A 24,422-nucleotide genomic window follows, 5' to 3' on the forward strand; every position below is an offset into this window, starting at 1 on the left:
CAAGCAGCGCCTGAATTGAACGAATCAAGTTACCCAAGGTGTTCTCTCTCTACACTTAACTGCTAAACCTAGCTTCCTGCCTTTAGATCATACAATTTTCCAGTGTTCTCCCCATGCTTTGGGTGAACGTCAAAGGCTAGAGCAGTCTCGTCAGACTGGTTTGATCGTACACAGGCGATCGGTTTGCGTCGGTGACATGAGGCTGACATGTACTATTTCGCCACGGACTATCTTGACAGAGGTATAAAATATGTCCATGATGAACTCTATCTTCCCCATCTCGTTTGAACTCCTGCTTCTGCTGTCTGTGGTCTGGGCTCTCTCGGGTATCAACTCATACCATCGCTATCCTCAACCATGTTATCTTCTGCTGTATTTGCTCTGGCTTCGCTAAGCACATCTTATGCTGCAACTATTGTCTCCCATTCGGCACCGTTTTCCCAAGGCGATACTCCGGCCGTCCTTGGTGCAAAATCGAACCTCGTCATCGCGAACAAAGTTATCGCTCCCGATGGTTTCAACCGCTCGTCAGTATATTTATCGCGTCTCAGGCTTATACTCATGGTTATACAGTACTGTCCTTGCTGGGGGTACATTCCCAGGTCCCATTATCAAAGCTACAAAGGTGTGTATTGCCCATTGATGCCTTGTCATCTTAGCTCACATCGATCCTAGGGAGCTTCCTTCAGCATCAACGTAATAAACCAACTTACGGATAGTACGATGCACAAGACTACTAGTGTAGTGAGTAGTCCGGTTAGTCACTTAGCTAAATAATTTCTCACCAAGTAGCCACTCATTCCAGCACTTCCACGGTATCTATCAAAATGGAACTAACTATGCCGACGGAGTGTCGTTTGTTACTCAGTGTCCGGTAGCTGCCAATGATACTTTCACGCACAACTTCAACGTCCCCAATCAAGCTGGTACATTCTGGTATCACTCTCATCTTTCCAGCCAGACTTGCGATGGTTTGAGAGGCCCGCTCATCATCTATGACCAGAATGATCCACATGCTAAATTGTATGACGTGGATGATGGTTCGTAGTTCTTTTTTATTACCATTTTCGTTTTCACAAGGGCAACATACTTTAGAATCAACCATCCTCACCCTGGCTGACTGGTAACCCTATTTTTCTTCATATAATTACAATTCGTATGTAATAAATTCCCTAACAGGTACCACCTTCCTGCTCCTGTTTTGAATACCATCCTTGGTGTCAAGCCTAACACAACACTCATCAATGGACGCGGTCGTTATTACGGCGGCCCAATGACAGATTTATCTGTTGTGAACGTAGAGCAGGGAAAACGGTATCGTTTCCGCCTTATTTCCATGGCTTGCGACCCTCTCTACACGTTTTCTATCGATGGCCATAGCTTGACTGTTATCGAAGCTGATGGTGTTTCGACCGAGCCTTTACAAGTGGACTCTATCGACATCCTTGCTGGACAACGCTATTCCTTTGTCTTGACGGCAAATCAACCAATCGCAAACTACTGGATTCGCTCTCTTCCTAATACTCCTCGGGCAACGTTCGCTGGTGGACTCAATTCTGCCATATTGAGATATAAAGGTGCTCCAGCCGCAGAGCCGGCAACCATTCAGGCCATCAGCGTCGCTCCTCTTGTGGAAAGCAGTCTTCATACCTTAATCGATCCAGGAGCACCAGGAAAGCCTGTTCTTGGAGCCGCGGACATCAACATCCACCTTCGAGTCGATGTGCTTAATGGTATATTCTCGGTCAATAACGTTTCTTTCATACCCCCTCCCATTCCAGTTCTCCTGCAAATCCTCAGCGGTGCGCGCATCGCAACCGAATTCCTCCCCACTGGAAGCGTTTACGTTTTAGAGCCTAATAAAGTTGTTGAGGTGACCGTTGAGGGTAGTGAATTTGGACCCGTGAGTGACTTCAACCCTAATATCATCCCATGTTTTGTACTCATACTTTCCACTTCAAGCATCCCATTCACTTACACGGTGTAAGTCGTCTTTCATGACATCTAACGATCAGGTTTTGATACCCCTCACAGCACGATTTCGACGTCATCAGAAGTGGTGGAAGCAACGTCACGAACTTCGTCAACCCTGTTCGTCGTGATGTCGTTTCAACTGGCCTGCTTGGCGAAAGTGTAACCTTCCGTTTCGTTACCAACAATGCTGGACCGTGGTTTTTGCATTGGTAAGCGCTAAATTTATTTTATCTTGTACAGTAACTAACAGCGGGTTGCGTGCGCTCTAGTCACATCGAATGGCATCTTGAAGCGTAAGTATACTCGATATTATTGTCGATCTTTTGGTTTCTTATTTTTATCACAGTGGCTTCGCCGTGGTCATGGCCGAGGATCCGTCTGGAGCTCAAAGCCATATTGGATCAGCGTCCGGTGAGAGCTACTGTTACATCTTCCCTTGTTACGTTACTCACCGTAGACACGTAGAATCTTGGGAGCAACTATGTCCCAAGTACAACTCGCTCACGCCTCCTCAGCTAGGTGGACTGATCCCTTAAATCCGGTCATGGCAGGACATTTTCAGGACAATTATTTCTATTCTACATATATTAGTAATTCGACGTTCTAGCGTTCATAATATTTCTCCTTTTTACTGGGCTTATTGGATTTTCATAGAATGATAATTGATATAATTTTGGTGTGCGACCTTGAATCCTCATTCACAGCCATTTTTGGCGATCAGGTCAATATTGTCAAGTAGCTATGAGTAAAAACGACTCCATAATTATACTGCTTACTCATGGGCAAGCTTGGCAAGGAAGGAATAATACTATATAACCAAGCGTTCCTGGACCTATCGTCGTACTATTATAACGTAGTCTATCTGGGGAAGACTGTAGACGAATACGGGTACGGTGCCTGCGTTTCCGGATGACGGTCATCAAATACTGCTGAACAAAGTCATAGTAGCAATATATCATATTCGCAACGTTAACTTCATCTCTATTACCATGTCCAATAGATTCACTATTATTAATTTACGATACGATAGTAGTAAAGATACAAAAAGCTCGGTAGCTGGCGAAAAAAAAACGAGCGCAGTATAACGTATCCATTAACGAGAGTGCAAGGCTATTCCGCCATTGAAAGATAATCTAACTAGAGAAGCAGAACCAGGAAAAATCAAAACATAAAAACAGCAGCTTCCTGCCTCCATCCTCCTTCTCAAGACAAAAATGCAAGCTCACTCAACCGTCGGCTTTCGTCATCTGATATTCCTCTGGCTTCCACAACGATGGTCCCTCGACTGTGCATAGTGGGGCTGAGAGCCGACCGGCGCACAGCAGCCCCACCTTGATGTCCTGGCGCCAGACCTGTAGACGAGGGCGCGAGCCGTGGAACTGCGACAGATGATACGCGTGATTTACCGGCTGACACACTATCCACGAACGAGCGCCGCATATTGGAGAGCGATGTCGTCGTTATCTTCGCCAGACTCCGCCGACCTCGCTTTAAGCCATTCCCATTCTCGCCTTCATCTAGCGCTGTTGCACGGCGTCTCGGCTCAAGTGGTGGTAGCTTTTGAGTGGAGTTGTTGGTAGTAGGATTGGCGGTAGAACGGCGAAGAGGCTGGAGATGTGTAGGATGATGGATGTTTCCTGTAGGAGGGGGATAAAAATTTGGGTGTGAACTATCCTCCTGCCCTGTGACATCCTCTTCAGGAATGCCAAACTCGCCCTCGACAGGGCTTTCTAAGATCATAGGTGGGAAATGGGACGCATATTCATCCGATCCTCTCTGTATGACGAAACTATCCTCAACAGGACTCTCCACAATGATCGGTGGTCTGTCAAGCATACAGTCTTGTGCCTTGAGCCAGGACGTATGCCCCTGCCCGTGGCCGTCGCTCAGCGTGTTACCGAGACCATAGCTTATTGGGGTCGAGACCGTAAACGGTGATGGTGGAGGAGAGGTGGAGTCATCCCCGTGAGCCTCGCTCGCAGAGAGACAAGGCACCGGAGGTAGCGAATCTTTATCGCTATACTCGTGAAATGTCGATCTACGCGCCCCTAAAGCGCCTATGGGCGGAGAAGAAGGCTGGGAGGGTGGCTGTTCTGGAAGTGATGGTGGGGTAGACCTAGAATTGGAACGAGATGTCCGTCTAGAAAACATAGACGTAAACTTCATGTCGTCTCCTTGCAACTGTGCTACTAAGCCTGTATGCGTCTCAGAAAGAGGCGAGTCGTTATCCTCAATTCGAAGGTCTGGCTCGTGACCTGTCGGTGATATGATTGCTACCGGGGGTATACCAGGAACGGATCCCACTGCACCAGTAACCCCATCTTCTTCCTGTTCTGAGGGTAATGATGACGTGACATCTGATAGAGGAACCTGCTCTATGAGAGGCGGTGGCGGGTAGGTTCCAGTATCGGGCCCGCCAGTCGATGTCTGAAGTCGGGATAAGTTCGGGGCGGCGAGTTGTGCTGGGTAAGTTCCGCATCGCGAGCTACCTGTCACAAACTCATTGTTGTTATTGTCGTGTATAGACGCTGAGGAGTGTTCGTAAACGTCCCGATTTCGCGCTTCCCATTCCTGTTTGATCTTCCGTGCTGCGGACTCCGCTTCATTTTCGCGTTCATTTCCGGATTGTGGCTTGGCCTTTGCAAGGAGATCCAATTTGCGTCAATTTCACGCTCTTGTTCACTGAGATCCTTTGCAGGGCCTAGGAGACCGCGTTCACGGAGGGCAGCCTGAACGGCGGGACTGTGGCGCGGTTTCTTGGGCGGACGGGCGGGATGTGTGGGAGAAGAAAGGGTTGTATGCGGTTGAATGTGATCATCTGCACGCGGATGGAGTTGAGTCGCGTGCTGGGAATGAGTCGGGTGAGGAAGACGGATGGATAACATGCTCGTGACACGGCGGATAAACGTCGGGTTTCTCTGATTCTGGACAGATGGGTTTTGAGGGCTGGGGATGAGAAAATATGATAAGAAAGGGATGCCAAGAGATCATTGAAGGGGAGGAGATGATGAAGTATAAGAAGCTAATGAATGGGAGCTCCAACAACACGGAGATGGGCTAAAATTAGAACGTAACCCTAGTCGCACCGCGGGCATGGCATGGATAACTGTCTTCACAGGAGAGCGGTCAAGGAAGCGAAAACAGAGTAGATACGAAGCATCAATGGTAACGAGTAAAAAAGTTCAATGATGTGGAACGACAGTAAATACCGCAATGCCGCTGTATCGATACAGGATGGGACATATCTTACTCACCTGAGATGTCTACGACTTGCTGTCACGGTATGGTTTTGAGGGTACTCCTTGTCATATCGTACGGCACCCTTTGCTACTGTTGTTGAGACAGCCTGGTCTAGAGAAACGCGATTGTTCGCTAGGACTGGTTTACTAGTAGTTCTGTTCAGCTTGAGCGCTCCGCGGTTAGGTTTGGGGTTCTCGATGTCGGGCGTGAGATGTGAACTGCCATTAACATTGACAGCGTTACGGTTTGTGTTCTTCCTTCCAACTTTAACTGGGGATACGGATGCAATCTTAGCTGAAGAACTGGGCACAGTGATGCGGAATGCGACGTCACCATGAACGCAATCGCGATCAGGCGATGAAGAAGAAGAGAGATCACTGTCATCCTCGCTGGATGGTGGGGGCTGGGAACGAGAGCGAAGACGGAGAGCTAGGTGAAAGGGGCCTGGCATTGTAGACTGGAGACGTCGTCGTCGTCGGCGATGGCGAGGGGCACAGTGACGGAGAGGATGTTGTGCGCAAAAGAGGACAGGTCAATGAAGGAGCGTGTTCACATGGGAGGTAATATATAAGTTGCGCCAGCAGCGTGATCAGAATGGGGCCTAGCCGACCTCGAAGGGAAATATGAATCCGCGATCAAAAACAAAAAGAAGCTCCAGTAAATCAAAGACCTCCACCTAAGAACCTAAACAAGAATTCCTGTATGAAAAAAAGTCTCACTCTCTGGCGAATCAGACTGAAGATTTGCCACATTCGCAGACCCGCATCGCAGACTGGCACGTCAGCCCACATCGACATATATGAAAACTGGCAGTCTGGCACGATATGGCGGATATGGCTTGAGCGTGGAATCGCGTCTTGTGGTCTTCCTCACCTTTACTCAACTAGTCCCGCGAGCATTTGCCGCAATGGGAAAGTGATCCGGCGATCTATTATTTAGTTACTTTGGTTACCTGTGTGCGCGCGGGGAATTTCATCAGCGCAAAACACCGCAATTTGGTGGCCTCAACAGCTTCAGCGCGTCATCATTCTAGGGTACTACAGCAACCATATTGAAAGCACGAGGATACACAACTCTCTCTGCTCAAATGCAATGCACACCCCATTTTTACATCCGCAGTTTCATTCCTGTCTTCCTTCTAGTTGATCTTACGCAACCACGCTAGAATTTCAGTGCCATGTACAGTACCCACCTCGCCTTACACCTTCGGTTTCACGCAGGTTGGCCCTAGCAAGTGAGACATCCGAGCGCACACGTCTGATGAAGATACGCGTGAGTGTGACGATGAATACAAACGCGTAGCTTCAGCGAATCAGAGCACTCACTCTCGACGAACCCCGACCCTTGCCATCCCTATCTCCTCTCCTAAGACGCTCGTCCGCGGCTATACTCAATTGCTATCGCGAGTGCCACTGTATTGCACCGTTCCATTTTAGGCCACCCCAACTCTGGGAACTCCCGGGGCGTAAAAAATGAATATAGTGACAGAAACCACATACGTGAATTATCGTGATTGTGTCATGTAACATGAAAATATTCCTGGCAGCTGCCAAACGCTGACGCCGTGCGGCGGTACCGTTAGCCGACATTCTGTTTGATAGTAGTTGTTACCCTAGCGGTAGTTTTCCGCACCTGAAGTACAGAAGTCAGCGCCACAGTTCCTTTCGTGCCAGTTATGGGATCACTGCGAACGGGCTCACATCGATGACGCTAGCATTATGGTAAGATCCAACTCTTAAGAAGATGAAGCGTCGGCGACGATATCGTACTTCGTCGGAGCCGTGTAGTTGGCAATAACCACGTGATTTCCATAAACACTGATGCTGAAGGTTGATTTTAACATACAATCGAAAGAGGCACCGGGCGCTCGCTTCTTGCAGCAGCGTGTGCAAACTGTTAGTGGCGATGGCGATGGCCGAAAAAAAGAAAGAAAAAAAAGGAGCCTCCTGAACGTCACGGTGCGAATCCAACGTTCTTTTTGCGTGTCAGGTTCAAACACCATTGAACATAGAACGTATCCAGAAGCAACAGCGACATTGCTTCTATCCAAGATGCGAGAAGAGCACCATAGCTTGGAGCTTGCTCGGGCGACGCGTCTTGCGCGTAGAAACGCAGTGGGTCTCTCCGAATCGCATCATTTCATGAGTGGCAGCCGGTTGAAACACCGGTCGTTGCGGTGGCGTCCAGAGGTATGAAAAAATCCGGTAAACTCCAGTGGATGCTCCCAAAGCTCGCCGTAACCATCAAAGGAGTGCACGAAAGGGGAGTTGAGGAGAGATGGATTACGCGCGAGATCCACGCTCTTTTTCGAGGGGTTGGCTACAACCAAGAAAGCCCAAGGTCGAGCCCGCTCGCCCAGTAGAGCTCTCCTATATTCTTATGGCGTGACATTGCAGCCATCGTAGTAGGTCTTTGGTCCTAGGAGTTGCAACGTCGTAATCGGAAAGGTTGCTTCAAGTGACTTGGTGAGTTTGAATGCGGGCGGGGAAGGACAGGGAGCGTGGGAAGTTCCCGCCCCGATCTTCTTTTTGCAAACAAGCGCACAGTGTGCGGCTCAGAATTGTAATAGAGGTTACCTTGAAAGTTATCATTTCTCGGTTTCTCTGTAGAGTCGCATTTTACTTTTTCGTCAATGGCCTTGTATAAGTATGGGAGCTCATCCATAGCAACACCACCTCAATACCCAGTTACAGAATTCGACATTCTCAAATCTTCACACAAGTAAGAGCATTCAGCTTAGTTCTCGTGCTTATTCAAGAGCTGACTACATATGTTACCCTATTCCTCCTGACGCTATAAAAACTTTCCAGATTCCTGCGCGATGATACCAGCAACAAAGATGCCTCGTGGAACGACCAACTAGCGCAGAAGTACTACGACAGCCTCTACCGCGAATACGCGGTATGCGACCTGAAGCATTACAAGTCAGGCAACGTCTGTATTCCATCCTCCTCTTGCCATACCCACCTCGTTGAATTGTATTTAGTTTTCGCTGCGCTGGCGCACAGAGAATGAGGTACTCTCCGGCGCGGGAGAATCAACGTGTGCGAACACGCGCTGCGAATACCACGAGCCTCCACGCCCTGGCGAACGGATACAGATACCGGCTTTATCAGCTCTCGAGCTGCCGTTTGGATACGAGGAACATGGCGAACATAAATCGGCCCTGGTGAAAGTGGTGCTGTGTGGGAAGTGTGTAAAGAAACTAATGTGGAAGAGACGTAAAGAGAAAGAACAGGAGATAGGAGGAGTAGCGATTAAAGTTGAGGAGGGAGATACCGAGGATCTTCTTGGAGATGCTGAGGAGAAAATGAAAGATAGGGGCTCGCGAAGGCAAGGGAGAGATAGGGAAGACGCAAAACCTCAAAGGTTACGACAAAGTTCACGATCACTCTCTCCACACGCACGTCAGAAGGATACGTCTTCATCACAGCAACGCCATTCGAGGGCAAGACCTTTTAGAGAAGGTAGCTCACGATAACTCGGCGCAGAGGGAAATATACTTTGATGTGGCTTTAGGGTGTGTGTCTCAGACCTCGTGCAATACGTGAGTCCAGTCAGTACGACTCGATATTATGTTATTGGATTCTAGAAGACCTTCCTTCACTCGACTGCAACAATAGTACTGATACGTACAAACCCACGGAAAGGGTCATCGATCCGTCGTCCGGCATTATTCAAACGTGGTCGCAGATCCTAGCAATGATACCATCGAAGTCGAACTCGGAATACCAATTTTCTGGGTTCAGGGGTACTCTCTCAGGTTGTGACCCTATAGCACAGTCATTACTCCAGATATCAATCACGGTGATATGCAATTTCGATGTTTGAGCTGATATGGATTGACTATTTATTGTTGACGGCGCTCTTGGCTGAAGTACTTTCCTTATATGTTCACGGCGTGGTTTGGGCTGCAGTGCAATTGATGTTGTCATTCCAGTAAGTACTAGCACTACACGAGGTAAAGCAGAAGCAGGTTAGGAAACCTAGAGCCTCGAGGCTGCATATCGTTCATGCTGTTACTAATTTGTTGCGTCGATACTGACACAATACCTTCTTCGCTCACTTCTTTCTTTAACTATCACCCTATCGCCACCTTGACATTGGCGCCCAGAGCTACATCATGGCTCAAACACCCACGTCGCTGCAGCTCAAAGATGCTGGCAACACGCTTTATCTCAAGAAGGATTACATTGGCGCTTACGCGAAATATACCGAGGCGATCGTGGTGGACGGTGACAATGCCGTGTTGTATGCTAATCGGTCTGCGTGCTGCCTGGCGATAGAAAAGTGAGTCGTGGCCTCGTTTCATATCTAGACGCCATCGTGAATGAATCGTGCAACTGCTAACTCTTTCTCTAATTCAGGTACCTCGACGCTGCTGAAGATGCACAGAAGGTAAGTTGATTTATTTGTTCCCAATCGTATCATACACAGAAATGAAAACTCCTCGTTGAATTTGTAGGCTACCAGCCTTAATCCGTATTACCCCAAGGCTTGGGCACGATTTGCCTCGGCCCAAGCTGTAAGTCGATACCACCATTCCCAAAGTTGAACTTTTCACAACATGGGTCATTGCGACTTCGACAGGCTTTGTTGAGGTATCAAGGCTCCGTGATTTCCTGGGAGAGAGCCCTGGATGCTCTACCCAGGCAACACCTCTCCGCTGCGGAACTCAAGCAGAAGCACGAATTCGAAGAGGGCTTGAGGTCCGCCAAGTTGTGTCTTGCAATAGTAAACGAACGCGGTGCTCCTGAGGGTAGTATCAAGATTCATAAGCCAGATCAGGAGAAGCTGCCCTGGCGGATCGCACAGAGAATATTGCCAAGAATGCGCCGCCGCAATCAAGAAGAAGCCTCGAAGAGTAGCGTAGGTTCTACTTTGTCTTCCGGAATTTGGGGTTGGACTGAATATTGTACGAATTCAGGCTTGGGTCATTGCTATGGCTTGGGAGGTACTGTCGTATTCCCTCCCGTGACATCATGGTAAACTCAACGTGTATCACCCTAGGAATTTGGAGAAGGAGTTAAACTCATGAGACAACTCAAAACAACGCCGAGAGAGGGTCAGCAATTCTTGTCTGAAGGAACGAGTGGGGTGAGAGAGTGACAGTCTTGGAGTCATTGTTGAAAGTTCATACTTCCCCCTTATTTAGGTCCTTCCACTGCTCACAAACGGTATCCTGAGAGACCGACGAGTATTCCATATAAGTGGTGCCCGGTGGTTTGATGATTATAATAAACAGCGTAAGTATCAGGATCGTTTCGGTGCTCCTCCAAGGCTGCGGCTCACACTATATTCACATAACAGTGGATTTCGAAGTAAAGGTTACTAAAGCATGGCCTACCCTCAGTCCGCAACAGGTATTATATCAGGCAAAAAGAGGGTTACGCCAGAAAGGCTGGGATGAAGTACGGCCTGCCATATCAACCACTATACGGTTCAGTTTGACCTGCTTTACCCGTCGTCCAAGCTTATGCTGATTCGTGTACAGAGCATGGGTTATGCTAGGACTCCTTGATTCGCTGGTGGGGAGAGCGCATCATGTTGCATTGGAGCATTTCAGGAAAGTTATTGAAGTGCTCGAATTGGGCCGTGTCTACTGGAAAACCGTTCCTAAGGAGCAAAGGGGCTCGATATTTGATGACGCGTTCATTCGCGGCATTCATGTACAGTATCTCGAAACTTACATGCAGGCGAGTTACGTCTCTTAATTTTGTTACTCGGCTGGCATCTTGATTTGGATTGGGTTGATAACTTGCTTTATTCTTCGCGGCAGGCATACAGCAAAGATCCGGGATTGAATTCAAAGTTTCAGTTGGCGTTACTCTTTCAAGAGGCAGACGACTTGATCAAGGAGACACGTGCAGACCATTACTTGCCAGAGATGCCATATGACCCCGGATTTTTATCATCTTTCTATATCTATCCGATAGGGGCAGGCCTTGCGTAAGATCTTGTTTCCGTTCTTTTTCGACGAGTGATGGAGCTGATGGCATCGGACAATCGCAGTGCTAAAGGGTTTTATCACGCTCAGATGGCTGAGTACGTGACCACTCGTGAAGAGATATTAGATCACAGCCATAAAGCTGCTCAATTCTATCTCGAGTCTGCGAACACATACCCACAAGACGATGAGAACCATGCCTGTGAGCACTCTCAGGAACTTCTTCCACGACCGGAGCAACGCACTAACTCCATTCTCCATTTCCGCAGGGTACCTCCGCTGTGCCGTGGAGTACATGTGGAAGTGCGGGACGGAACTACGGGTTACACTGGTCGTATTGAAGCGCATGCGAGAAGCAATACCAAAGATGAAGGAAATTTGGGGATTCGTTGAAACTGGGAAGATGGAGGAGCTGCAGATGTTTGTGGATGCGGAGGAAATGCTTTTAAAAGAGGTTGACAGAGGAAAGGTAACCTTGGGCGACTTGGCTGCCCCTGTGTGGGCCATTGACAAGGTACGATCATGATCAAGGTATTTCCAACGGAGTCTAAACTTGAACCTTTAGCGTCATCAAACAATGACTCCAGTTGAGCTCTAGTGAATAACTTGATTCACTCAGCGCTATCCAAAAAGATACGAATGACCTAAAACTTTAGATGAAATAGCACCATGCAGACGACACCACGCCACCTGCAGGGTTCTTTGTCCTGGATCGATATGTATGCAAGTGATCTTGGCTACGTCAGTACCTTTATCATCGGGATGAAAGAAGCCTGATCAGACCAGTCCACATCGCGTGCCTATAATTGAAAGTCGACTACGGCCGTCTCCGGCAACTGCAGAGATAGAACCCAGCCACGATAGCAAACTAAAGAAGTTTGTTTCGTCGAGAACGTACTTGAACGGTGGTGTTTGTCGTCCTCTGGGATACAAAAGGATAATGACATACAGGCTCGACTTTATCCGACTGACGAGAACCGGTCGCACGAACGCACAAAACCACAGCAATGCTGGTGACATAGAGACTTTGCGACATGTGGACTATGATATGAGGTTTAAAATATGTTCCAGATCAGATTCAGAAGCAACCGCAGCGGTCACGGATTTTCCCACTGAAACGCTCAATGGATACGAGCGCAGTGCATCGATGGACACGAATGCGTTTTCAATGATCACGCATTAGTGAACGTGGCCATGAGATGCTGCTAACCCTTGACCTTCAGGCCTTTCCATTCGGGTTAAGCTCATGATTAGGTTCTAGAAAGATATCGATATCCTCCATCCTGCCTATATGATCATGTCGGGGACAGAAAAACGAACTCAAAAGGAGAAGGTGTTTACGCCCTACGCATCTGGTTCTAATTGGGACTCCGAGGGATTCCTAGAAGGGCAGTTCTAGAACTGGAATGGGCGCAGAGCCAGCCCCTTTGGAGTGTGAATTGGAAGGACAACCCTTACAGTCACATATCAGCAGGAAAATAGTGGTCGAAATACTTTTGTTAGTGGCGCTAGTGTAAAAAGTGTAAATACGAAAATATTGAGCTGAGCAGAAAAGGAAGATACCAGATACCAACTTGGCAGAGAGGAATTTTAAATTTACAGAATATACATCGAAATACGTAATTTTATGATAAATATTAAATATCGCGGGGTATGTAAATCAACAATGTGGGGTAAACTGGCGTAAACGCCCATCAAGCTTTCTACTGTCAATGGTATGGCAGCATCTTGCAATTGCATGCCCAAATGTCCTATTTTGCAGATAAGGCTTACTGTACACTCGAAACTAGCAGATACCAAGTGGTTTTTGAACTTAATGCAGATGTTGTACCCAGGCTCGAAAACTTAGCCAAGCCACAGATATGTCTCATTAGCTGAACATAGGGGAGAGGCACACCACCGATCTACAGATATTCTCAGGTTATCGGAATAAGCTGCAAAGCTTGATGGCAGTACGTCCTTGATGAGGTACAATTCTACATACTTCCCATCCATTTTACCCGCGAATAGTCACAGAACCTCCAAGCAAAGAATTCGAAGGTTTCCACCATGAAATCCGCAATGATAACTGGAATCTGCGTTGAGTTCAGATTTACGATCTCGGAGCAGCAATATTGCCACGTGATGTGACATAACGGGACTTGCCAGGACATGATATAAAGGGTCGCCTGACTGATGTCAAACATCTCTTTCTTTCATCCCCCCTCCGTTGCACTCTCATTTCAGTCCAAAATCATGGAATCAAGCACAACAGTCAAAACAGAAGATGCCGTCAAGCATTCCGAGCCCATTCCAATCGGTTCTCACCATGCCCGTTATCGTTCCGCTTCGATGTCTTCTGCTTCATCAGGCTCTCCTGGTTCTCCACCACAGCTTCAGACACCACTGAATGTCAACCCCCCTCGAATCCCCACAGCCTCTCCTTCTAGCTCTCCCATCCTTTCTTACTTTATGACTCAATCGCCAAACAAAGGTTCTGCAACTTTTCCGTTCAAACGAGGCTTTGCAGCCTCTCCGGTCTTCGAGGGTGAGTTGCTTTGTGAAATTATTTGTGCGCAATGCACTAATATATGTGTACTTTAGAGGAGGTTCAGGACGAATTCCCTATTACTTCCCATGCTCGCCGTGCCAGTACTGCTGGTCGCTTCATTCCGCAGTCTGCCCCTGATGCCCAACAAGATCGTGGTGCAGGGTTATTGAGAAGACTTTCTCTTGGAGGCGCATTTAACAAGGTCAGTCTCACACCTTGTCCTACCTTCGATTATGCTCTGACTACCTCTATCCTTAGTCTTTAAATGGCACTACTGAGGTCACACGCCCTCAATCTCCACCTCGTCCCTCCACTCCACCCAACACTGCCGTCACACCTACTGGCAATGGCAGCAGACTACCTACAACACCATCTCGTACCAAAGGACGTCGTTCAGCTACCCTCAGCGTTGGTACTGGCCCGCGCAGAGCGCCTTCCCCTATGGGTGAAAGGATTCTGAAAGGGCATTTCGATGGCTTCAACTAGGAAGCCTTATAGATCTATCTTAAAGCGATCAATATTCTTTTCGCGTCTCAGCTGTTCACGCCCACTATACCCGCATTCGTGTGTGGCAGTATGCATCAGCATCTTTATTGCGCTTAGGCCCCAGAAAAGAAAACGAATTTAAAAAAAAAACCTTGCCATCTTGCATTCTCCAAAAGAAGCAGATCCCCGTTCTTCGATGGCACACTTGCGCATATCTCCGCTAATGTTGTTGGTCCCCCCCTTCATTGTATAACCAAGAAGCTCAGCGATTGTTTTGGCACCATCGACGTTATCTAGCCTTTCACGCGAGCACGGTTCGTATACAGAATTCAATAACTCCTTCGATGGAACATCAATCACCGTCGCGGACATAAAATTATCGCATTCGGGTTAATCGTTCCCCGAATACGGTACAAGCAATACATTATGTGTGTCGTGTAATGGTTGAACGTTGAACAATTGTGTGGTATGTCGAGGGTATCGCACCATATGCCACTCTGTATTTTCGTTTTCAATCTTGTTGCCCTTTTGCCTCCGCATTCGTTGTACTACTGGCTCACCGGTTTTGTAATTTCATATTTCTGGGGTATTGTGTTGTAGGATAGGGAAGAAATATATATCCATTGTATGCTACGTGTGTACCGTCTGGAATTGTACCCCATCGTACGCGATAAGATGCAGAGAGTGAGTGTATGAAGTAGCCGTTGTATGCGCTGGTTGATCATGATAGAATGTGGGGAGCGTTCCGCCTGGTCGTGACTCTCCTCGCCAACAGAATGCCTCTGCTGTATTCATTGATCAAAATCCAGCTAGGCCTGGGGTGTGAAATACCAGAGTCGAAGTACAATGTACTGTTCTGGCATCCTTTCAGCGAAAGAGAACAATGACCGAAGTATTCAATGCTCAGAGCATCAATAACTTGGCAGTAAGATATTATTAGCCATCCAGCAAATATAAGGATTGCTATCCTGTCTGAAACGTGTACGGAGCCTTCAACAAACAGTACGTAGTAAAAGTTAACCAACGTTACCTTAATGGCCATCATACCATGGGTGAACATGATCGGGTCACCCTCTGCGACTTGCATTCACAGTACCAGCAATGGGCATTGGTCTCTTCGAGAAAACGATTTTTTTCTTTACCACTGCAACAACGTCCCATCCAGCGGGTTCTTTTTGAGATTCATCACTTGACACCTGTGGTTCTCCGTCCTGATCATAATCATGACTTTGGATATGAGAACTAGGCTGATCGGAGTTTCCATTGCGATCCTTTCGATGAAGGACACCTAGTGGTTTGACAAGGTTGACGACTTTCCCTTCCAGAAGGTGATGCCCAATCACAAGAGTGGGTTTATTCTAATGCATTGGGCGAAACAGGCGGTAAGGGCTAATTTGTTAAACCTTGTTGCAGTTGCGACGTGAAATGAGGTTACTCACCGAGTCGTCCATCTGCAGCTTTCCCACTAGGCGACCATCTCTCTCATTAATTCCTGTGCCCTCTACATCAAGGGAGCCTTGTAATTCGATCAGGAAGAGTTCATCGTGGCCGAGCTTTGCTAGTTGAGGCGGGAGTTTTGGAGAGTCAGAGGTGTCAGAAGGAGAAGGGATCGTTATTGGAATTATCATGTCAAAGTGTTTTGGGGGTATATCTGGAAATGTGCAGAAAATACGGCAATAAAAAGGAGTTTGACACTATCAGTAATTTGGTGAACGCGAATTTCAAGAAAGTGTTTGTCAAGAAGCACATAAATGTGACATACCGCAAAGGTTGTGACGAACCGTGTAGCGTGACTCGCAACAGGGGCTTGCTAAACTTAGGGCTACTTAACTTCCTCCAAACGGTTCACCTAGACGCCTCGACTGACGTTCACAGGGTGATAGCAAGACGAAAAACAATTACAGAAAAATACAGGATCTCATTGATCAGCATGACCCAAAGTCGAAACAAATACTAATACCGTCTGGCTTCTGCAAGCCTATCCACTTGTCCTTTTTCTTTCGATATCTGCCGTGAGTTGCAGGTCTGATTGGGTAACATGTAGTTAAAAAATATACCATGATTTAATATGTACACTCGAATACTTCGACACTATAAGGAATACATATTATATAATAGCATATAGCATCGATTCAGCGATCATCTAGGCTGGAAAATCTCCATACTCCCAGCTATAGCAATCCTATACCACGCAATCAATGCCGATGATCCTGTAATGACATTTAGAGACTTACTACACAATCTGTTTCGGGTTCCGCTATTGGAACCTCTCTTCCAACCTCCTGGCTTGGAAGCCAAGGTTTAGAAAGTAAGTTATCGATTACGCTCACGATACCGTGTGTACGAATATCTACGGACCATGTCAGATTAGACACAGTGTCATATACAATAGATTTTCCCAGATGACACCTGAACAGGACCTTTAGTTTAAATAGAGTGCACATTATAATCACGAACCGAGTTTCCATCGCATAGCCACTCAAAGCACATGATGAGAGTATACCGTTGCAGGTACCCATTGCGATCGGATCCGCGGTGTGATATACATGAGTAACATGATGTGTCGAGGGCTAAAAAAGCAAAGATAAATTTTCAATACAGGCCATGAAGAAATTGCACAAGAAAACTACCGGCGAGGGCAAATGTAGGAGCTGTGATGCCCGCTTTTCTCCTGGTGACTCGAAAGCCACGACGGGGGTTCCAAACGTGACCCCGATCAGAGAAGCAAGAGCACCTCCTAATGAGTGACCTATTATCCAAATGTTGGATTCAGGATACATGTACGTGAGATTGTTATACAGATTCTATATAAAGAACAAATACCAGCTACACATTAGAAAGTCTCACTGACACAGATATGAAGATACGTACCGTTCCAATGGGATAAAACAGGCTATCTTCTATCAACGCGGCTTCTAAGCAGTCCTGGTTACATTTCCATCCTCCACGATAGCATCCACAGACTGTTGTCCATGTCCAATCTATGTGTGCACAACAACAACTGAACAAGAGGTTATCATTTATTTTGTCTTTCTTTGCAGTAGGTCCCCCGCTACCGAACAGTCCAGCGGATGTACCCTTGATGGACAAAACCACTGTAGAATTATCAGGGGTTGCGAAGACATAACCACGAAAGCCATGGGTGTCCGGCTCCCATCCGAACTTGTAGTCCTGTGGATATTGATCCGGGCATCGTCAACAGACAGCTAGGCGAGGGATATAGACATATGTTTGAACTCACGTGTGTCCAATTTCCGCTCAGCTTGTACCAAGCACTATCTTCGGGTGTAACATATGCATTGTTTGTCATTTTGGCAAGCTCTAACAACGTTTTTCTGCTTTCAACGTTGGGACCAAGGACCTCCTCTTCGGCCCATAGCAAGTCGGCGGATGGGACGTGCCGTATCGAGCGTATCCTGGCACGAGAATGCGCATCGAATGATGGTGGTTTATAGGACGTTATACGCTTGGTTTCAACCATAAAAGACTGACGGGCATCATCGAAAGTACTGGCGGGACTTTGAGGAATATCAGAAAACAAAACGTCGCCCAAGGAAGATATGGCATGCTGGTGCCTGAGTTCGAGAGATAATTCTGACGTAGGAGAGTGCACAGATGAAGTTTGGGTGTCCTTGTCAAGGAATAAGTCCAGCAGCGGGACGAGCAAAGTCGTCAGAGTAAATGGTAGCATGGGGCATACTAGTCCTTGGGCTAGGATCTCAGACAAGAAAGAGGGGAGAACGGCTGCTGAACATTAATAAGCAGGCGCAAAATGCCGTCATCCGTTGGTGACTACAGACTTATTGGCGCGGTACTAAGACATCGCACTGGTCTTACAGAAACATGTCTCTAACGTTTTGGAAACCGGGGACAGCAGGTCCAGGCAGCACTCTAGATAGAGCAACAGAGAGCGAGGGTAATGTCGTTCAATCTGCACCAAACCATTCCGCGTACTCCATACAGGCTCAGCGAGAACGTTTGCCTATCGCCAAACACAGTGAGTGTCACCTTGGTGCAGTGCGAAAGATGGTGCTCATTCAGCCATCTGAAGGAGAAAAACTTATGTATTGCGTGGAAATGTATGGTGTGACCATTGTTGTAGGACAAACTGGATGTGGTAAAACAACTCGTAAGTAATATGTACCCTCATTTCACCGTCTAATATCTTATCGTTAAAAACAGAACTACCGCAGTATCTCTTTGAGTGTGGTTGGGCTGCAGATGGACATGTCATCGCTTGTACACAACCTCGTCGCGTCGCAGCCACCTCTGTTGCTGGTCGCGTCGCCTCTGAAATAGGGTGTTCGTTGGGGGAAGAGGTTAGTAATATCCTTCGCCTACATTTGAACCCACCCAATATTATCTAGGTTGGTTACACAATACGTTTTGAAGATGTTAGTGATAAGGAGCGGACCCGAATACGATATATGACAGATGGCATGTTATTCCGGGAAACTCTCCTCGACCCTCTTCTCAGCCGCTACAGTGTCATCATGGTAAGTGAGTAGATTTAACTGAATCCATGTTTTCCTTCAAATATTGAACTTCGGTAGATTGACGAGGCTCACGAGCGCAGTCTATATACCGACTTACTATTGGGTGTACTCAAGAAGCACGTTAATCTACTTTGCAGCGCGTTTGACCATGCTAATCATTCTTGATGTGTTCAGGATTCGTCGAAAACGTCCTTCCCTTCGTCTAATAGTCTCATCTGCAACTTTGGATGCAACTTCCTTTCTGGAATACTTTACCTCCGGCACATCTCCGGAAGAAGCTACTGTAGTAAGCCTCGAAGGTCGTATGTATCCCGTGGAAGTGGCTTATCTTCAAGAGCCCACGCCGGACTACGTGAGAAAAGCGGCTGAGGTAGCTTGGAACATCAACCTGGAGGTCTGTTTTTATGCCCTTCGATTAGACCCTATATTTACTCCTTCGTAGCATGGACGTGGCGATATCTTGATTTTTCTTACAGGTCGCGAAGAGATCGATAGATGCCTAGAAGAGCTGGCCGAGCTACTCCCTACGTATGTTGTGGAACACTTTTTATGTTTCTTACTCATGTTGAAATACAAGGCTTCCCCGAGGCGCATCACGATTAACACTGTTGGCTCTCCATGCTGGCTTGACGACAGAAGAGCAGCTACGAGTATTCGAACCAGCAGAACAAGGTTTTCGTAAAGTCATTGTCGCCACTAATATAGCTGAAGTTCGTGCATTTTGCGTCTCCTAAATTTACTTTTACGATAGGTCCCTTTAGGCTAGCGTCACTATCGATGGAGTCAAGTTTGTCATTGATTCTGGTTTTGTCAAGGTGAGTATTAGCATTGACACTTTGAGGTCCAGTATTTATCCAATTTCTAGATTCGTACCTACAATCCCACCACATTCTTGGCGTCTCTCTCTACTGTACCTGTCTCGTTGGCTTCTGCGACGCAACGAGCAGGTCGTGCAGGGAGGACATCATCTGGTATATGTTATCGCCTCTACCCCGCTTCCACCTTTGCTTCACTATCTCGAACGATCCCTCCCGAAATTACACGTACAGACATGACCACTCCCATTTTACAATTGAAATCCTTAGGTATCGATGACTTGATGAAGTTTGAGTGGGTATCCGCACCTCCTGCTGAAAGTGTCCTTCGAGCGCTTGAGGGTCTCGTCTCTGCAGGAATGATAAGTGATAATGGTCGTCTCACTGTAGTTGGCGAACAAGTAGCGGAGTGTCCTGTAGAAGTTGGAGTCGCTAGGATGGTAAATACTTCGAGTAGACATCATCCGACTTTTCTAAATCTGTTTTCCAGTTGTTTAGCTCAAAGGAGTTCAAGTGTGGAGAAGAGATACTGACTATAGCTGCCATGACATCAGTACAGGTGAGCTATTCTGTTATTTTGGGAGTATTTTTGTATCGATAGGCCAATTACAGGACATCTTCGTCATACCTGACGGAGGGGCTCAAGGCGCCATCGCCGAACTAGAACGACGCAAATTCACTGCAGAAGAAGGAGTGCGTCTCTACCCCCAAAGAATATTAGGATATATTGCTCACTTCTTGACAGGACCATCTGACACTCCTGAATGGTATCTACGCGCCAATACCAATATTGACATACTACTGATATAGTATACATTTAATCTTAGCATACAATGCCTTCAAGAGGTATGGTCAATCATCATCGTGGTGTAAATCCCATGCTCTTTCCTTCCGTGCCATGTCGAGGGCTGTTTCAATCCGTTCACAATTGAAAAAGTATATGGTTCGCTTTGGTTTGCCTATCGAGAGTTGCGAGGGAGATGCCAAGAGACTACGACAGTGTCTTGTCAGCGGCTACTGGCGCAACGGAGCTCGCTGGGTCGCAGATGGAACTTATCGTTCTGTCAAGGGAAACATGGTGAGATATTAATATTATTCGTAGATTTTTTTGTGACTCATTTGACATATTTCTTCAAAAAGATTTTGCATGTCCATCCCACTTCAGTCTTGTTCACACGAAAGGCGAGGACAGGATGGGTGATCTTCCACGAGCTGGAAGAAACTAAAAAGACACAGTCAGTTGCTTCTAATCCTCTCGCAAACCTTCCTTGTTAATCGATCAGTACAGGATCCGTATATTAACTGAAATTGAGCCTGACTGGTATGTTTTCAAATACTCTATTGCTAACGACGATTTTCATTCATTCCGGATACAATTACAATGTAGGTTACTTGATCATGGACACAAATATCAGAGCAGGCACAACGGCGCTACACGATGATCTCGATTGTGTATGTCCATGTGGTTATATCGTTAACTTAATATACGAGAATAGTCCACCCATCCAGGACTAATCCACGGTAGACGAAGGGGTCTTAGGTCATTCAGTGGTGCGATTCGATTAGAGCATAGGACACAATGTACAAAACCAGCAGTAGCTGTAAGTTGTAGATAGGCCTTTCAGTATTCAAAATAGTGCTCCTATTTGGAACCCGAAGACACCGTGGCTGAAACGTGCAGTGTACTATAGCCCATGAAGGGTGTGTGGAGAAACAACTCAAAACTTCATGTAAGAATAGGGTCCACACTACGAGAATAGATTGTGGAATATATGATATGACTCATCTACAAACCGAAAGTAAGATGTTGGTGAGATACATGAAAATGCAGAGGACAAGAAAATAGTTCTAAAGTGTGCTGTGATCTAAAACACGGATCCATCCGCTCAAACAGTCAAAAGGCTACTCAGTATACCCATAGAAGCATTAGAGAAAAAATTACTGTAGGCCACAAAACCCGGTATTTATACATAACGGTCAATTGGAAGAAAGGGAAAGCGCTTCCATAGCCAAGCCTAGAGGGTCAGTCGCGGCAGCCGTTGCTTGTGCAGCAGCGATCTCTGCGGTTGCAGCACGACCAAAGAAGACCTCAGGACTAGTACATGCTGAGACTGCACGGCGCATATGCGTCGTCAAGAACGACAAGCCCACTTGGTATGCAGCTGTTATAAAGCAAGTGAGTGATAGTAAAGAACATAATTTTTGAGAAGGCTTACAGTTCATCCAACCAAAGCCCTCTCGGGGGACCATTTTGAAGTCGATACCTTGATTACCATATTCCGCATCTACCAGATGGGAAAGCTTGACCGCATCAAACTAAAAAATTATGTGAGTATATAGATTCAGTTATAATGTGTAAATATTTTACCTTCTCTGGGACCACACCATTGAAATCTACGAAGGCAGTAGTCATCCTATCGAGAAACATCAATCAGAGGTCCAAAATGCGTCGAGATAAGGTGACGTACATGTACAAAAACCTATAGGACAACCTTTGTGCCTCTTCTAAGTAGCCGTATCGTTCCAGACCGACCCATGTCATGATCTGATGAGGAGGCCTAAATATATTCAAAGATTAGATTGCCATGCACATGCACACATCTATGTAAACCCACCATGCATACCTGTGAAAACATTCAGTATGTATGCTGTGTATTGGTGAAAGAGAACGTACGGATAATCCCATTGCCGATTTGGGCGGTCTAAGGATATTTTTCCACGAGACTCTTCGGTACCTGACACTAATCCACCGAGGACTTCAAACTTCTTCAAAGATTGAGAGCTAAGAACCTATCAGCCATAAACGTAAGACCATAAAAAATCTATCACGTACACAAGTCTCCAGCCTTGCTCTTCACTGGCACACCCAGCCCACAGCGCCCAGAAAGCAGTCACGCTCTCATAAAGACTCTGCTTCTCTTGAACGGTGTCATAGTCAAAGTAGAGGCTCTTGCTTTCATTCCACAAGTATTTATCGATCATTGCCTTACGGTGTTCAGCTCTCTCGAACCACTCATCGCTTGTCTGGGCTCTGCCGGTCGAACGCTCTCGATGGGAGTTAGCGTAAGTCTCAACGGATGGGGGGAAAGGAGAAAGCGGGAAGTCTTCCTCCAGATATAATTCGTCGTCGAAAACCTCACGGATAGCAGTCCCTATGTCGACTTCATACTTGTATAGCAGTGCCTGCAAATCAATCGTCCCAAGGTTCGCGCAGCGTTTCTCGAACCGATAGGTCGTATCATGGCCGGATTCTCGTACAGAACGATCGTGCAAGAAGTACTCGTCAAGCTTGGGCTCCTTGAGAACGCCGTTATTATACTTTTCACTAAACTCAAGCACGGAAAGACCGTGCTTGTTAGCATATGGCTCGAGAATGTGCGTGAAGTGCGTGGCTTCAGTTTCCGGTGGAATGCCAATACCATCAGGACGATAACGAGACAACCCTGTCTTGGGATCTATGCGGGGTTCTGCGACCCAAATAGTGTGATACTCCTTGATGGCAGCTTGTATGGCGCGCTTGAGCCATTGTCGGTTGGACTCCATATCAGATCTGTCTAACTGATTGTAGATCTGCAGTGCCATATCCGTTAAGAACGGAGGTTGTGTCCTACACAGGTAGTAGCTCCTGCTTCCGTTCAAGATCTTGCCGTAATGTTTGATCTCAAATATGAAATGCTCAACCATGCCTTTAGCCATTGCCACCTGGCCATCAACCAAAAGTCCCAAACTGATGAAGTAGGAGTCCCAGTTATAGAGCTAAGGGAAAATAATATATAAGCGCTCCGGGATGGTACTTTGAAAAAGTTGTTAACAAACCTCATTGAACCGAGCACCAGGAACAATGAAGGGTATGCCTTTCAATGTGCGGCCACCTTTACCGTCATCGACCTCGTTCATGGCTAATGCCAGAAGACCGGGCTTCGAGTTCAGACTCCTGACAAAGTGGGGATCGTCATTCTTCTCTGGGAGAACCTGGACATCCAGGTTCATATGTGGCTTGTCCCTGGCTACCTTCCTGTAATACTCGGCCATGGCCGGCTCACCATAAGGAACATAGATACGGGGCTGGACACGACCTGTACGATTCTTTGGATCCGCGGTGATAATTTCCAACCCGTCTCCATCGATGCGTCGAGTCAGCGAGTGCCAAAAGGAGTTCTTAATCATCCTGGAGAGGCGGTCCACAGGATTCTCAGTCAGGCGGGCTTCATCAAGAACGATGCGCTTCCGGTTGTGGTCTCGAGCTAGGGCGAGCTCTTGAAGAAGATTGGATAGCATATATGTCCCCTGGTAAAACAGTGATGTTAGAGGGCACGATCTTATCCCGATTCGAAAGACAGAAACTAACTCGAATATCGAATGTCTTGAAGCCGTTGCTGGTCGCTGTCCCAAGAGCCATCATCTTTGGGCCAGCATCAGTAATACTGATCTGGAAGTCCCCATCAGTGTCTTCCTGCTCAAGGACAACACGAATGGTCTCCTCCACGTCGATTAAAAAGCGCCTTGGGCCAGTGACGCTCTTCTCATCATGGGACATCCTCCTTGGTCTCAAATGAGAGTCTTCTTCAAATAGTGGAGGACGCTTGGGGTTGTATCCATGAATATGAGACTAAAGTTAAGAGGTAGAGAAAGAATTGTTTTAGTAACTTGGCAATACCAAAGTAATGACGACCGCACATGACTATATGTCCTTGAACGAGTGAATGACTCGCCGCCGCCGTAGTACGTGGCTGCATCGACGTTGACGGGTCGAAGGTCATGCTCGTCGACGAATGCGACGTTCGTTGGGTGGTTGAGAGCGGGAGCCATGGTGGTGGTGGTGGTGGTCAAGAACAAAGAACGTTCCAAAGACGGTTGTTGGAATGTGGGGTAAAGAGACAGTGCAAGTCTGTTCGGAGTACAGCAATTAGCCCAAATTTATGCTAGCGAAGTAT

The 24,422-nt window shown here is 47.0% G+C and overlaps 9 protein-coding genes across 9 annotated transcripts; 4 read left to right on the top strand and 5 right to left on the bottom strand.

The window, feature by feature from the left end:
* Positions 1-357: 357 nt before the first annotated feature.
* On the top strand, positions 358-2,510 carry Sllcc1 (laccase; the record flags this gene model as incomplete). Its single annotated transcript, XM_007319024.1, has 11 exons — positions 358-527; positions 574-625; positions 676-744; positions 806-1,040; positions 1,096-1,123; positions 1,180-1,903; positions 1,963-1,983; positions 2,035-2,183; positions 2,244-2,267; positions 2,321-2,385; positions 2,440-2,510. The coding sequence occupies 11 exons, from the start codon at positions 358-360 to the stop codon at positions 2,508-2,510; spliced, it is 1,608 nt and encodes a 535-aa protein (XP_007319086.1).
* A 392-nt stretch (positions 2,511-2,902) lies between these two features.
* On the bottom strand, positions 2,903-4,652 carry SERLADRAFT_467590 (uncharacterized protein; the record flags this gene model as incomplete). The annotated part of the gene is made up of 1 exon (XM_007318349.1): positions 2,903-4,652. One exon carries the CDS (start codon positions 4,138-4,140, stop codon positions 3,178-3,180), a length of 963 nt encoding a protein of 320 aa, XP_007318411.1.
* Positions 4,653-6,208: 1,556 nt separating this feature from the next.
* Positions 6,209-7,503, bottom strand: SERLADRAFT_467594 (uncharacterized protein; the record flags this gene model as incomplete). The annotated part of the gene is made up of 4 exons (XM_007318350.1): positions 6,209-6,471; positions 6,540-6,626; positions 6,714-6,846; positions 6,915-7,503. One exon carries the CDS (start codon positions 7,214-7,216, stop codon positions 6,950-6,952), a length of 267 nt encoding a protein of 88 aa, XP_007318412.1.
* Positions 7,504-7,771: 268 nt separating this feature from the next.
* Positions 7,772-9,203, top strand: SERLADRAFT_467596 (uncharacterized protein; the record flags this gene model as incomplete). The annotated part of the gene is made up of 3 exons (XM_007318351.1): positions 7,772-7,935; positions 8,025-8,148; positions 8,201-9,203. 3 exons carry the CDS (start codon positions 7,847-7,849, stop codon positions 8,693-8,695), a joined length of 708 nt encoding a protein of 235 aa, XP_007318413.1.
* Positions 9,204-9,337: 134 nt separating this feature from the next.
* On the top strand, positions 9,338-12,560 carry SERLADRAFT_438006 (uncharacterized protein; the record flags this gene model as incomplete). Its single annotated transcript, XM_007318352.1, has 13 exons — positions 9,338-9,504; positions 9,582-9,612; positions 9,680-9,739; positions 9,805-10,083; positions 10,142-10,168; positions 10,225-10,311; positions 10,370-10,460; positions 10,525-10,654; positions 10,709-10,883; positions 10,994-11,163; positions 11,227-11,363; positions 11,431-11,675; positions 12,423-12,560. 13 exons carry the CDS (start codon positions 9,338-9,340, stop codon positions 12,558-12,560), a joined length of 1,737 nt encoding a protein of 578 aa, XP_007318414.1.
* A 798-nt stretch (positions 12,561-13,358) lies between these two features.
* SERLADRAFT_467599 (uncharacterized protein) lies at positions 13,359-14,823 on the top strand (the record flags this gene model as incomplete). Its single annotated transcript, XM_007318353.1, has 3 exons — positions 13,359-13,688; positions 13,745-13,893; positions 13,950-14,823. The coding sequence occupies 3 exons, from the start codon at positions 13,397-13,399 to the stop codon at positions 14,175-14,177; spliced, it is 669 nt and encodes a 222-aa protein (XP_007318415.1).
* A 370-nt stretch (positions 14,824-15,193) lies between these two features.
* On the bottom strand, positions 15,194-15,805 carry SERLADRAFT_369636 (uncharacterized protein; the record flags this gene model as incomplete). The annotated part of the gene is made up of 3 exons (XM_007318354.1): positions 15,194-15,207; positions 15,274-15,535; positions 15,617-15,805. 3 exons carry the CDS (start codon positions 15,803-15,805, stop codon positions 15,194-15,196), a joined length of 465 nt encoding a protein of 154 aa, XP_007318416.1.
* Positions 15,806-16,320: 515 nt separating this feature from the next.
* SERLADRAFT_369637 (uncharacterized protein) lies at positions 16,321-17,658 on the bottom strand (the record flags this gene model as incomplete). The annotated part of the gene is made up of 6 exons (XM_007318355.1): positions 16,321-16,359; positions 16,412-16,586; positions 16,635-16,747; positions 16,808-16,981; positions 17,049-17,348; positions 17,419-17,658. 6 exons carry the CDS (start codon positions 17,656-17,658, stop codon positions 16,321-16,323), a joined length of 1,041 nt encoding a protein of 346 aa, XP_007318417.1.
* A 3,563-nt stretch (positions 17,659-21,221) lies between these two features.
* On the bottom strand, positions 21,222-24,297 carry SERLADRAFT_415513 (glycoside hydrolase family 37 protein; the record flags this gene model as incomplete). Its single annotated transcript, XM_007318356.1, has 10 exons — positions 21,222-21,650; positions 21,705-21,804; positions 21,857-21,902; positions 21,957-22,046; positions 22,104-22,112; positions 22,163-22,270; positions 22,322-23,244; positions 23,305-23,775; positions 23,837-24,097; positions 24,166-24,297. The coding sequence occupies 10 exons, from the start codon at positions 24,295-24,297 to the stop codon at positions 21,466-21,468; spliced, it is 2,325 nt and encodes a 774-aa protein (XP_007318418.1).
* Positions 24,298-24,422: the final 125 nt, after the last annotated feature.

The sequence above is a fragment of the Serpula lacrymans genome (assembly GCF_000218685.1).
Source record: "Serpula lacrymans var. lacrymans S7.9 unplaced genomic scaffold SERLAscaffold_7, whole genome shotgun sequence".
In the NCBI taxonomy this organism is placed as follows: Eukaryota; Fungi; Basidiomycota; class Agaricomycetes; order Boletales; family Serpulaceae; genus Serpula; species Serpula lacrymans.